General features: G+C 44.0%; 1 protein-coding gene across 1 annotated transcript in view; it reads right to left on the bottom strand.

The window, feature by feature from the left end:
- Positions 1-2,766: 2,766 nt before the first annotated feature.
- LOC120572571 (F-box/WD repeat-containing protein 7-like) overlaps positions 2,767-12,532 on the bottom strand; it is a 30,380-nt gene continuing 20,614 nt past the window's right edge. Inside the window, exons 7-11 of the mRNA XM_039821894.1 lie at positions 8,136-8,237; positions 6,797-6,863; positions 5,741-5,884; positions 4,188-4,337; positions 2,767-2,928 (exon numbers count right to left, since the gene is read on the bottom strand). Of these exons, the coding sequence (XP_039677828.1) occupies positions 2,777-2,928; positions 4,188-4,337; positions 5,741-5,884; positions 6,797-6,863; positions 8,136-8,237 (615 nt within the window). The 3' untranslated portion in view covers positions 2,767-2,776. The remainder of the gene's footprint in view (positions 2,929-4,187; positions 4,338-5,740; positions 5,885-6,796; positions 6,864-8,135; positions 8,238-12,532) is intronic.

The following is a 12,532-nucleotide window of genomic DNA, read 5'->3' as shown; positions in this document are numbered from 1 at the left end:
TGTGTTTCTAACAATACCGTCACGTTTTCTGCATTTACTTCTGGCAGGAATACACACACACACACACACTGAGGATTTGCATTATGAGCCAAACTGCGCCATAAATGACAGAAACTTGTGATTTAACGTGCAGTGAACGTGCTCATAGAGGTCACGAGCAGCTTTGAGTGATTATAATAATAGTTTGGGGGTTTTTCATTACTCTAAAAACAGGCGGCTGTAAAGCTTGAATCAAAGAGAGGATTTGTTTTCGCAGATGTGAGGCTCTGGTTGTGGCTGGATTGAACTGGTTTCCAGTTTAGTCATCTTCTACAGTTTCACCGGTTGAGATTACACCCGGCGTTTCCCGCGCCACAAACATATATTACAGTACTGCGGGGGTCGTAACACATGAAGTACGTTTAGCAGTAACGGAGACGGGCAACTTCACTGGCAACTATGGTAAAAACAATTAAAACAGACAACATGAAAACAATAGTGAGCTGGCTTCGAGAGAGTGTGTTTGTTTTTTGCAATAATTTTTTTTTTTTTTACAAAATATTGATTTATTTTCTAAAAATTTTAGTGTTTTTTTTTTTATTTTATTTTTTTTTTTTTTTTTATTTTTTTTTTTTTTTTTTTTTTTTTTTTTTTTTTTTTTTTTTTTTTTTTTTAAATTATTATAATATATTTTTTTTTTTTTTTTTTTTTTTTTTTATTTTATTATTTTTTTTTTTTTTTAATTTTTTTTTTTTTTTTTTTTTTTTTTTTTTTTTTTTTTTTTTTTTTTTTTTTTTTTTTTTATTTTTTTTTTTTTTTTTTTTTTTTTTTATTTTTTTTTTTTTTTTTTTTTTTTTTTTTTTTTTTTTTTTTTTTTTTTTTTTTTTTTTTTTTTTTTTTTTTTTTTTTTTTTTTTTTTTTTTTCTTTTTTTTTTTTCTTTTTTTTTTTTTTTTTTTTTTTTTTTTTTTTTTTTTTTTTTTTTTTTTTTTTTTTTTTTTTTTTTTTTTTTTATTTTTTTTTTTTTTTTTTTTTTTTTTTTTTTTTTTTTTTTTTTTTTTTTTTTTTCTCTTTTTTTTTTTTTTTTTTTTTTTTTTTGTTTTTTTTACTTAGCTCCTGCTTCTCGAAATAGTGAGTTAGCTCCTGCTTCTCGAAATAGTGAGTTAGCTCTTCAAAATAGTGAGTTAGCTTCTCAAAACAGTGAGTTAACGCCTCAAAATAGTGAGTTAGCTCCTCAAAATATTGAGTTAGCTCCTGCTTCTCGAAATAGTGAGTTAGCTCTTCAAAATAGTGAGTTAGCTTCTCAAAATAGTGAGTTAGCTTCTCAAAATAGTGAGTTAGCTCCTCAAAATAGTGAGTTAGCTCCTCAAAATAGTGAGTTAGCTCCTCAAATAGTGAGTTAGCTTCTCAAAATAGTGAGTTAGCTTCTCAAAATAGTGAGTTATAGTGAGTTAGCTTCTCAAAATAGTGAGTTAGCTTCTCAATATAGTGAGTTAGCTCCTCAAAATAGTGACTTAGCTCCTGCTTCTCGAAATAGTGAGTTAGCTTCTCAAAATAGTGAGTTAGCTCTTCAAAATAGTGAGTTAGCTTCTCAAAATAGTGAGTTAGCTTCTCAAAATAGTGAGTTAGCTTCTCAAAATAGTGAGTTAGCTTCTCAATATAGTGAGTTAGCTCCTCAAAATAGTGACTTAGCTCCTGCTTCTCGAAATAGTGACTTAGCTTCACAAAATAGTGAGTTTTAACAGTAACGGGCAAGTTCACTGGCAACTATGGTAAAAAATAAAATAAAAAAATGACACAGATGTCTAATGTGACAACATGAAAACAATACTGATTCACAGCTACGCTGCCCGTCTCGCTGCCTCAAAAGGTTTTCTCTCCGGCCTTCAAGATTTTGGTACATTTGGCGTGTTTCAGTTTAAGCGGCGTTGAGTTTCTCGTTGGTTCAGCAGCAATAAAAAGTCCCTCCGTTGGTTACATTCAACCGTCCATCTTTAAAAATCCATAGTTTTCTCTCAAAATTCTCCTCCGTATGTGTCCCTGGGTTCGCCAAACATTCAAACAGTTGTCGTAGAAACCGTTTCTGTCCGTCAAAAACATTCATTTGTCACACCCCCGTATTCGGACGCCATTTAATGTTTTCTTTCTGTATCTCAGCCTCTGATTAATCCAACCTTTGGTATCCAGGTTGTGGAGCATGATTTGTCCCTCCAAGTGTCCTCTTAATGTCTGTCAGCCAATCAGGATACACTGTTGGGACATTTGCCTGTGTCTGTCTGCCTGTCTGTCTGTCTCTGTCTCTGTGTCTGTCTGTCTCTGTGTCTGTGTGTGTCTGTCTGCCTGTCTTTCTGTCTGTCTCTGTGTCTGTCTCTGTCTGTCTCTGTCTGCCTGTCTGTCTGTGTCTGTCTGTGTGTCTGTCTCTGTGTCTGTCTGTCTCTGTGTCTGTGTGTGTCTGTCTGTCTCTGTCTGTCTCTGTGTCTGTCTGTGTCTGTCTGCCTGTCTGTCTGTGTCTGTCTCTGTGTCTGTCTCTGTGTGTGTCTGTCTCTGTGTCTGTCTGTGTCTGTCTGCCTGTCTGTCTGTGTGTCTGTCTCTGTGTCTGTCTGTCTCTGTGTCTGTGTGTGTCTGTCTGCCTGTCTTTCTGTCTGTTTGTCTGTCTCTGTCTGTGTGCCTGTCTGCCTGCCTGTCTGTCTGTCTGTCTGTCTGTCTGTCTGTCTCTGAGAAGGAACTGGATCCAGCCATGACTTTTGGTCAAAAAATAAGCTTTTTTTCATGGCTTTGTCGTTTTCCTCCCTCCCTCCCTCACTCAGTCTCTGTCTCGGTCTCGGTCTCTGTCTTCCTGTCGTCGAGGTCGAAGTCCAGCACCAGCAGTTTGGTTTCCTCCGTCCCGTTCCTGCTGCCGGCGGCGCACACCAGCCGAGTGTCGGACGCTCTGATTCGCCACACGACGCCACCTGTCGAGAAAAAGAAAGACGTGCGATCGGTTAAAGGAGACCTATCACGATGCCAAAACCATAACGTTAACTAGAGCCACACCGATGAAGGATTTTTAAGGCCGATATAGACACAAATATTTGATGATTTAAAAACACGATATTCCGATAAATCGGCCGATGTACAGTACAGGCCAAAAGTTTGGACACACCTTCTCATTCAATGTGTTTCTTTATTTTAATGACTATTTACATTGTAGATTCTCACTGAAGGCATCAAAACTATGAATGAACACATTATGGAATTATGTACTTAACAAAAAAGTGTGAAATAACTGAAAACATGTCTTATATTTTAGATTCTTCAAAGTAGCCACCCTTTGCTTTTTCTGATAACTCTGCAAACCCTTGGTGTTCTCTCAACGAGCTTCATGAGGTAGTCACCTGAAATGGTTTTACCTTCACAGGTGTGCCTTGTCAGGGTTAATTAGTGGAAGATTTTCCCTTATTAATAAAAAAAGCAAAGGGTGGCTACTTTGAAATCTAAAAAATGAATAAAAAAAATTTTTGTTAAGTACATAATTCCATATGTGTTCATTCATAGTTTTCGATGCGCAATCTAATGTAACATCATGGAAATAAATAAAAAACGCATTGAATGAGGATGTGTAAACTTGCTACACTTTATACCTAAAATAATAAATCCAGAAAGACGTAACAAAACATGACCAGATTTCCCTAACATTAGTTATTTGTAGTTATTTACGAGTCCTCGCTAAAATAATATGATAACGCAGTTTGAAAGGGGCTTAGGAGACCTTTGGCTACGTCCTGGATCTTCACTATCCTACCTACGGCACCTTTAAAGCATGTAGACATGTTCTAGTAGGAACAGAAAATACAGTATGAACCTGAAAACGGAATATAATAATAATAAAAATAATAATAATAAAAAAATAATAATAATAAAAATAATAATAATAAGAAAAATAATAAGAAAATAAAAATAATAAATAATAATAATAATAATAAAAATAATAATAAATAATAATAAAAATAAATAAAAATAAAATTATAAAAAATAATAAATAATAATAATAATAATAAAAAATTATAATAATAAAAATAATAAATAATATAAATAATAATAATAAAATAATAATACATAATAATAATAAAAATAATAAATGATAATAATAATAAAAAATAATAATAAATAATAATAATAATAATAGGGGTCCTTTTAAGACGACTGTTAACAGGCGAGCGGTGGTCCTGACCTGATCCCCGGCTCTGCAGCGCCACCACGTCTCTCAGCCAGGCTCCTGTCCTCAGGTCCCACAGTTTGACCGTCCCGTCGTCGGAGCTGGACAGAACCAGACCTCGGCAGAACTGCAGGCAGGTCACCGCCGACTGGTGCTTGTTGGGCCCTAAAAGGAGACACATCGGCACATGGTGACCCCTGACCTCCTCACACACACGTTCTACAACTCCTCACTCAGCCTACATTTACATCGCTACGTTTAGGTTTAAAAACGTATATCTTTGGCTATGTTTCCCCCCCTCTCATTCCCCCCTGCTTTGGCGTTTTCCCCCCTCTCATTCCCCCTGCTCTGGCGTTTCCCCCCCTCTCATTCCCCCCTGCTCTGGCGTTTCCCCCTCTCATTCCCCCTGCTTTGGGTTTTCCCCCCTCTCATTGCCCCCCTGCTTTGGCGTTTTCCCCTCTCATTCCCCCTGCTCTGGCGTTTTCCCCCTCTCATTCCCCCTGCTCTGGGCGTTTCCCTCTCATTCCCCCTGCTCTGGCGTTTTTCCCCCTCTCATTCCCCCTGCTCTGGCGTTTTCCCCTCTCATTCCCCCCCTGCTCTGGCGTTTCCCCCCTCTCATTCCCCCCCTGCTCTCTGGCGTTTTCCCCCTCTCATTTCCCCCTGCCTCGGCGTTTTTCCCCCTCTCATTCCCCCTGCTCTGGCGTTTCCCCCTCTCATTCCCCCTGCTCTGGCGTTTTCCCCCCCTCTCATTCCCCCCTGCTCTGGCGTTTTCCCCCCTCCTCATTCCCTGCTCGTTTCCCCCTCTTCCCCCCTGCTCCGCGTTTTCCCCTCATTCCCCCCCTGCTCTGGCGTTTTCCCCCCTCTCATTCCCCCTGCTTTGGCGTTTTCCCCCCTCTCATTCCCCCCTGCTCTGGCGTTTTCCCCCCTCTCATTCCCCCCTGCTCTGGCGTTTTCCCCCCTCTCATTCCCCCTGCTCTGGCGTTTCCCCCTCTCATTCCCCCTGCTCTGGTTTTCCCCCCTCTCTCCCCCTCTCTGGCGTTTTCCCCCTCTCTTCCCCCCTGCTCTGGTTTCCCCCTCATTCCCCTGCTTTGGCGTTTCCCCCTCTCATTCCCCTGCTTTGGCGTTTTCCCCCCTCTCATTCCCCCCTGCTCTGGCGTTTCACTTTGATTGGTCTTATCGGTTAAGAAAAAGTAAAACTTCTCTGGTTCCAGCTTTGTTAAATGTGAACATTGTTCTAGTGTCTTCTCTCCTCTGGGACAGTAAACTGAATATCTTTGAGTTGGGGACAAAACGAGATATTTTGAGGACGTCATCTTGGGGCTTTTTGGGGAAACACTGATCCACATTTTTCACCATTTTCTGACATTTTAGAGACCAAACAAGTAATCTATTAATTCGAGAAAACAATCAATAGATCAATTGACAATGAAAATAATCATTGATTGCAGCACTACAATACTGAGTCATCATCCCCACGCAGCGACTCTCACCTCCACGCTGCTCTCTCCGTTTTCTACGACACAAACTCTCACAGGGACGATATCCCTCTCTCCCTTTCTCTCTCTCACCTTGCAATGTGTGGAGACACTGTCCCGTGCGGACGTCCCACACTCGGACCGTGGAGTCTGCGTTCCCGGACACCAGGATGTTGTCTCGCAGCTCCATGCCGCTGGTCAGTGATTGGTGGCCTGTCAGCGTGTGCACACACCCACCTGGACAGCACAGCACAGGACAGGACAGGACAGGACAGGACAGGACAGGACAGCACAGCACAGGACAGGACAGGACAGGACAGGACAGGACAGGACAGGACAGCACAGGACATCACAGGACAGGACAGCACAGGACAGCACAGGACAGGACAGGACAGGACATCACAGGACAGGACAGCACAGGACAGTACAGGACAGGACAGCACAGCACAGGACAGCACAGGACATCACAGGACAGGACAGGACATCACAGGACAGGACAGGACAGACAGGACAGCACAGGACATCACAGGACATCACAGCACAGGACAGGACAGCACAGGACAGGACAGCACAGCACAGGACAGGACAGCACAGGACAGCACAGGACAGGACAGGACATCACAGGACAGGACAGGACAGGACAGGACACGACAGCACAGGACAGCACAGGACAGGACATCACAGGACAGGACAGGACAGGACAGGTTAACTGGGATTATTTTTAACAGATTCAGGCCGATTTAAAGCCACAGTGCGCAGATGTTTTTTATTGTGAAGCATCATTTCCAAAGATAACCAAACAGAATGGCATAATGACTTAGGGAGAACACACTTAAAAAACATTTTTTTTCAAATCATTTCAATAATATAAAAAAAATAAAAATAAAACATTAAATGATTTTTTTTTTTAAATTAAAAAAAATTATATATATATTTTATTATAAAATAAATAAACCACAAATAAAAAAACTAATGTTTTTAATTATATAAAAATTAATTATAAAAATTAATTCAACTAAATTAAAATAAAAAAAAACTTAAAAGCACTAATTTCTTTGTGCTTATAATATTTTTTTTTAATTATTCTGATGACTTTGGCGTCATCTGGTTCAGATTTAGTTAAAACTCAAATGTAATCAGTGTCTCTACCTGTCTCTGCATCCCAGACTCTGATCGAAGTGTCCAACGAGCCGCTCACCACGAACACACCGTCAAACTGCAAAGAGAGAAGATAACATGAATGAATGAATGAATGAACGCACACGCACGCCAAAAACCTGGGCCCTACATTACCCACAATGCAACTCTAGTGTGTTATGCTAGTAGCAGCTAATGTTTTCTGCAGCCTGGACCAGAGATGAGCAGCGAGCTACAAAAAGGTCTCACTTCTCTTTCTAACTTTCTAACCCCCAAACCTTAACTTGTAGTCTTCAACCAACGCTGACTCGAGTGACCTCACTCGAGGACATTTATCAGACTTACTAGGACACTTAAAAGCCGTTTCATGCTTCTTGCGTTCAAAAGCAGATAGTGAGGTAATGTTTTTTACAGTGTGTTCAGGAGACAGACAGCTAGCAGATAGTGAGGAGATGTTTTTTACAGTGTGTTCAGGGGACAGACAGCTAGCAGATAGTGAGGAGATGTTTTTTACAGTGTGTTCAGGGGACAGACAGCTAGCAGATAGTGAGGAGATGTTTTTTACAGTGTGTTCAGGGGACAGACAGCTAGCAGATAAGTGAGGAGATATTTTTACAGGTGTGTTCAGAGGACAGACAGCTAGCAGATAGTGAGGAGATGTTTTTACAGTGTGTTCAGGGGACAGACAGCTAGCAGATAGTGAGGAGATATTTTATAGTGTGTTCAGGAGACAGACAGCTAGCAGATAGTGAGGAGATGTTTTTTACGTGTGTTCAGGGGACAGGCAGCTAGCAGATAGTGAGGAGATTATTTTTACAGTGTGTTCAGGGGACAGGCAGCTAGCAGATAGTGAGGAGATGTTTTTACAGTGTGTTCAGGGGACAGACAGCTAGCAGATAGTGAGGAGATGTTTTTTACAGTGTGTTCAGGGGACAGACAGCTAGCAGATAGTGAGGTGATGTTTTTTACAGTGTGTTCAGGAGACAGACAGCTAGCAGATAGTGAGGAGATATTTTTTACAGTGTGTTCAGGAGACAGACAGCTAGCAGATAGTGAGGAGATGTTTTTTACAGTGTGTTCAGGGGACAGACAGCTAGCAGATAGTGAGGAGATGTTTTTTACAGTGTGTTCAGGGGACAGACAGCTAGCAGATAGTGGGGAGATGTTTTTACAGTGTGTTCAGGGGACAGACAGCTAGCAGATAGTGAGGAGATGTTTTTACAGTGTGTTCAGGGGACAGACAGCTAGCAGATAGTGAGGAGATATTTTTTACAGTGTGTTCTTAAAAACATGTGACATCGCTTAGAGCACCTTTAAGGCTTTATACTACTTTATAGCCGTGTGTGCGTACCTGCAGCGAGTACACTCTGTTGGTGTGTCCCTGCAGCGTGTGCAGACACACCTCCGTCTCGGGGTCCCACACCTTCACCATGTAGTCGTGGCCCAGACGCACCTGCGCGACCCGACGTCATCTACTGAGCGCAGCCACCGCCCGCCCGCGTGGCCCGTCAGGCCGATGCTTCGCGCGGCCCCGGTCGACCACGTCCACGCACTTAGCGTGGTGTGCGAAGCCGACACCACCCTGAGGCGGAGAGACAAGAGAGACAGAGAGACAGAGAGAGAGACAGAGGGAGACAGAGAGAGAGAGACAGAGAGAGAGACAGAGAGAGAGACAGAGACAGAGAGACAGAGAGGGGAGAGAGAGAGACAGAGAGAGAGACAGAGAGAGAGAGACAGAGAGAGAGAGACAGAGAGAGAGAGACGGGAGACAGAGGAGACAGGGAGAGAGAGAGGTTGTGACATCACTGCAGTTTCAGCCAATCATCTTATAAGTAAAGTAAATGTGTTTCTGTGTCTCCTAAATTAGTGTGCGTGTTCATGCTGCGCTGACCCAGTTGCTTCATGTCGTGCAGGCAGAGTGTGAGAGAGAGAGAGAGAGAGAGAGAGTGTGGTGTGTGAGATAGAGTGTGTGTGAGTGAGAAAGAGTGTGTGTGGGGGAGAGAGAGAGAGAGTGTGTGTGTGTGTGTGAGTGAGAGAGAGAGTGTGTGTGTGTGTGAGTGAGAGAGAGAGAGAGGGAGTGTGTGTGTGTGTGTGTGTGTGTGTGAGAGAGAGAAAGTGTGTGTGTGTGTGTGTGAGAGGGGGTGTGTGTGTGTATGTGAGTGAGAGGGGGTGTGTGTGTATGGTGAGGAGAGAGAGTGTGGTGTGGTATTGTGTGTGTGTGAGAGGGTGTGTGTGTATGTGAGGGGAGGGGGGGTGTGTGTGTATGTGAGGAGAAAGGGGTGTGTGTGTGGAGTGAGGAGAGGGGGGAGTGTGTAATGAGTGAGAGAATGTGTGGCATGTGTCTAGAAAAAGAGTGAGAGGGAAGTTAATAGTATTAATGGCAGTAGAAGAGTGGGATGTGAAGAGTGTGAGGTGTGTGGGGTGAGGAGAGTGTGGTATATGTCAGAAGAGAGTATAGTATGTGTGTGAAGAGAGAGATGTGTGTGTGGTGGAAGTGTGTGTGGTGAAAGCGTGAGAGAGTGTGTGTGTGAGGGAAATAGAGGAGAGGGAGTGTGAAGGGGGTGTGTGAGCAGTGAGGAGTGTGTGTGAAGGAGTGGGGTGGTGTGTGTGGAGTGGAAGGAGAAGCGAAGTGTGTGAGGAGTGGAGCAATGAGAGGAGGAGAGTGAGGTGGGGAGTGGTAGAAGAGGGGTGTGTGTGGTGTGAAGCTGACGGTGAGGTGTGTGAGTGTGAAGCCCGGCGAGGGAGATGGTGTGTGGTGTGTGTGTGTGTGGTGTGTGTGTGGAGGTGTGTGAGGCGGCGGCGAGGGGGGTGTGTGTGGAGTGTGAGGGAGAGTGTGTGTGTGTGAGTGTGAAGTGAAGCGGCCGAGGTGTGTGTGGTGAGGTGTGAGGGGTGTGTGTGTGTCTGAAAGAAGGGGTGGCCAGAAGAGTGTGTGTGTGGAGTGTGAAGCTGAAGTGTGTGTGTGGAGTGTGAGGTGTGTGTGTGGGGTGTGGGGGTGGTGATTAAGTGTGAGTGTAACCCAGCAGCAGAGAAATGTGTGTAAGTATGAAAGTGTATGTGTGTAAGTGTAAGCATGAAATAATATGAAATGCCTGTGTAATGTGTGAAGTGTAAGCAGCAGCAAGAGAATGTGTAAAGTGTAAAGAAGTATGTGTGTGAAGTGTAAGCAGCAAAAGAAAGAAGATGTGAAGTATAGCAAAGAAATGCTGTGTATAGCAAAGTGAGAGGTATGTGTGTGTCTAAAAAGTATGTGTAAAAGAAGTGTGTAGATATATATGTATGTAAAGTATATATATGTAAGAGTAATGTATATATGTAGAGTGTATGTAAAAAGTATATATAGCATGAAGTGTGTATGTAAGTATATGTAAGAGTATGTGTATGAAGTGTATATATGTGAGAGTAATGTATGTATGAAGTGTGTGTAGTATATGTGTAAAGTGGTATATATGTATGAAAATTAATGTATATGTAAAATTAATGTGAAGTGTATATATGTAAAGAGTGTGTATATGTGGGAGTGTGTAAGTATATATGTAAATAATAATACTTGTTAATGTATATATGTGTGTATGTGTAAGTGTATGTATGGTAATATGTTATCGTGGTAATATCGTATTGTGGTAATTATGGTAATATCGTATCGTGGTAATATCATATTGTGGTAATTATGGTAATATCGTATCGTGGTAATATCGGGAATATCGTATCGTGGTAATATCGTATTGTGGTAATATTGGTAATATCGTATCGTGGTAATATCGTATCGTGGTAATATCGTATTGTGGTAATTATGGTAATATCGTATCGTGGTAATATCACGAAGGGCCCGAAGGGCTGCAGCCTCTGCCGTGAAAGAGGCAAAGCAGCGGGTGTGGGAGAAGTTTGGAGAAGACATGGAGAAGGACTTTCGGTCGGCACCAAAGTGCTTCTGGAAAACTGTTCGCCACCTCAGGAGGGGGAAGCGGGGAACCATCCAAGCTGTGTACAGTAAGGATGGGACACTGTTGACCTCAACTGAGGAGGTAATAGGGTGGAAGGAGCATTTTGAGGAACTCCTGGATCCGACTAATATGACCTCTATGTTAGAAGCAGAGCTGGAGGATGACGGGGGATTGTCGTCGATTTCCGCGGGAAGTCACTGATGTAGTCAAACAACTCCACAGTGGCAAAGCCCGGGGATTGATGAGATCCGTCCAGAAATGCTCAAGGCTCTGGGTGTGGAGGGGCTGTCCTGGTTGACACGTCTCTTCAACATTGCGTGGAAGTCTGGAACAGTGCCAAAGGAGTGGCAGACTGGGGTGGTGGTTCCCCCTTTTTTAAAAAGGGGACCAGAGGGTGTGTGCCAATTACAAGGGTATCACACTTCTCAGCCTCCCTGGTAAAGTCTACTCCAAGGTGCTGGAAAGGAGGGTTCGGCCGATAGTCGAACCTCAGGTTGAGGAGGAACAACGGATTCCGTCCTGGTCGTGGAACAACGGACCAGCTCTTCACTCTGCAAGGATCCTGAAGGGGCCTGGGAGTATGCACCGGGTCTACATGTGTTTTGTGGATTTGGAGAAGCGTATGACCGGGTCCCCGGAGATACTGTGGGAGGTGCTGCGGGAGTATGGGGTGAGGGGTCTCTACTCCAGGGCCATCCAATCTCTGTACGACCAAAGTGAGAGCTGTGTCCGGGTTCTCGGCAGTAAGTCAGACTCGTTTCAGGTGAGGGTTGGCCTCCGCCAGGGCTGCGCTTTGTCACCAATCCTGTTTGTAATATTTATGGACAAGGTATATCAAGGCGTAGTGGGGGTGGGGGGGGTTGCAGTTCGGTGGGCTGGGGATCTCATCGCTGCTTTTTGCAGATGATGTGGTCCTGATGGCATCATCGGCCTGCGACCTTCAGCACTCACTGGATCGGTTCGCAGCCGAGTGTGAAGCGGTTGGGATGAGGATCAGCACCTCTAAATCGGAGGCCATGGTTCTCAGCAGGAAACCGATGGAATGCCTTCTCCAGGTAGGGAATGAGTCCTTACCCCAAGTGAAGGAGTTCAAGTACCTTGGGGTTTTGTTCGCGAGTGAGGGGACAATGGAGCGGGAGATTGGTCGGAGAATCGGCGCAGCGGGTGCGGTATTACATTCCATCTATCGCACCGTTGTGACGAAAGAGGCTGAGCCAGAAGGCAAAGCTCTCGATCTACCCGTCAGTTTTCGTTCCTACCTCACCTATGGTCATGAAGGCTGGGTCATGACCGAAAGAACGAGATCCAGGGTGCAAGCGGCCGAAATGGGTTTCCTCAGGAGGGTGGCTGGCGTCTCCCTTAGAGATAGGGTGAGAAGCTCAGTCATCCGTGAGGAGCTCGGAGTAGAGCCGCTGCTCCTTTGCGTCGAAAGGAGCCAGTTGAGGTGGTTCGGGCATCTGGTGAGGATGCCCCCTGGGCGCCTCCCTAGGGAGGTGTTCAAGGCACGTCCAGCTGGGAGGAGGCCTCGGGGAAGACCCAGGACTAGGTGGAGGGATTATATCTCCAACCTGGCCTGGGAACGCCTCGGGATCCCCCAGTCGGAGCTGGTTAATGTTGCTCGGGAAAGGGAAGTTTGGGGTCCCCTGCTGGAGCTGCTCCCCCCGCGACCCGACACCGGATAAGCGGACGAAGATGGATGGATGGATGGATGGATGGTAATATCATATTGTGGTAATTATGGTAATATCGTATCGTGGTAATATCGGGAATATCGTATCGTGGTAATATCGTATTGTGGTAATATTGG

The sequence above is a fragment of the Perca fluviatilis genome, chromosome 14 (genome assembly GCF_010015445.1).
Source record: "Perca fluviatilis chromosome 14, GENO_Pfluv_1.0, whole genome shotgun sequence".
Classification (NCBI taxonomy): Eukaryota; Metazoa; Chordata; class Actinopteri; order Perciformes; family Percidae; genus Perca; species Perca fluviatilis.
Note: the sequence above shows the minus strand (reverse complement) of the source record. Positions and strands in the feature narration are given on the sequence as shown.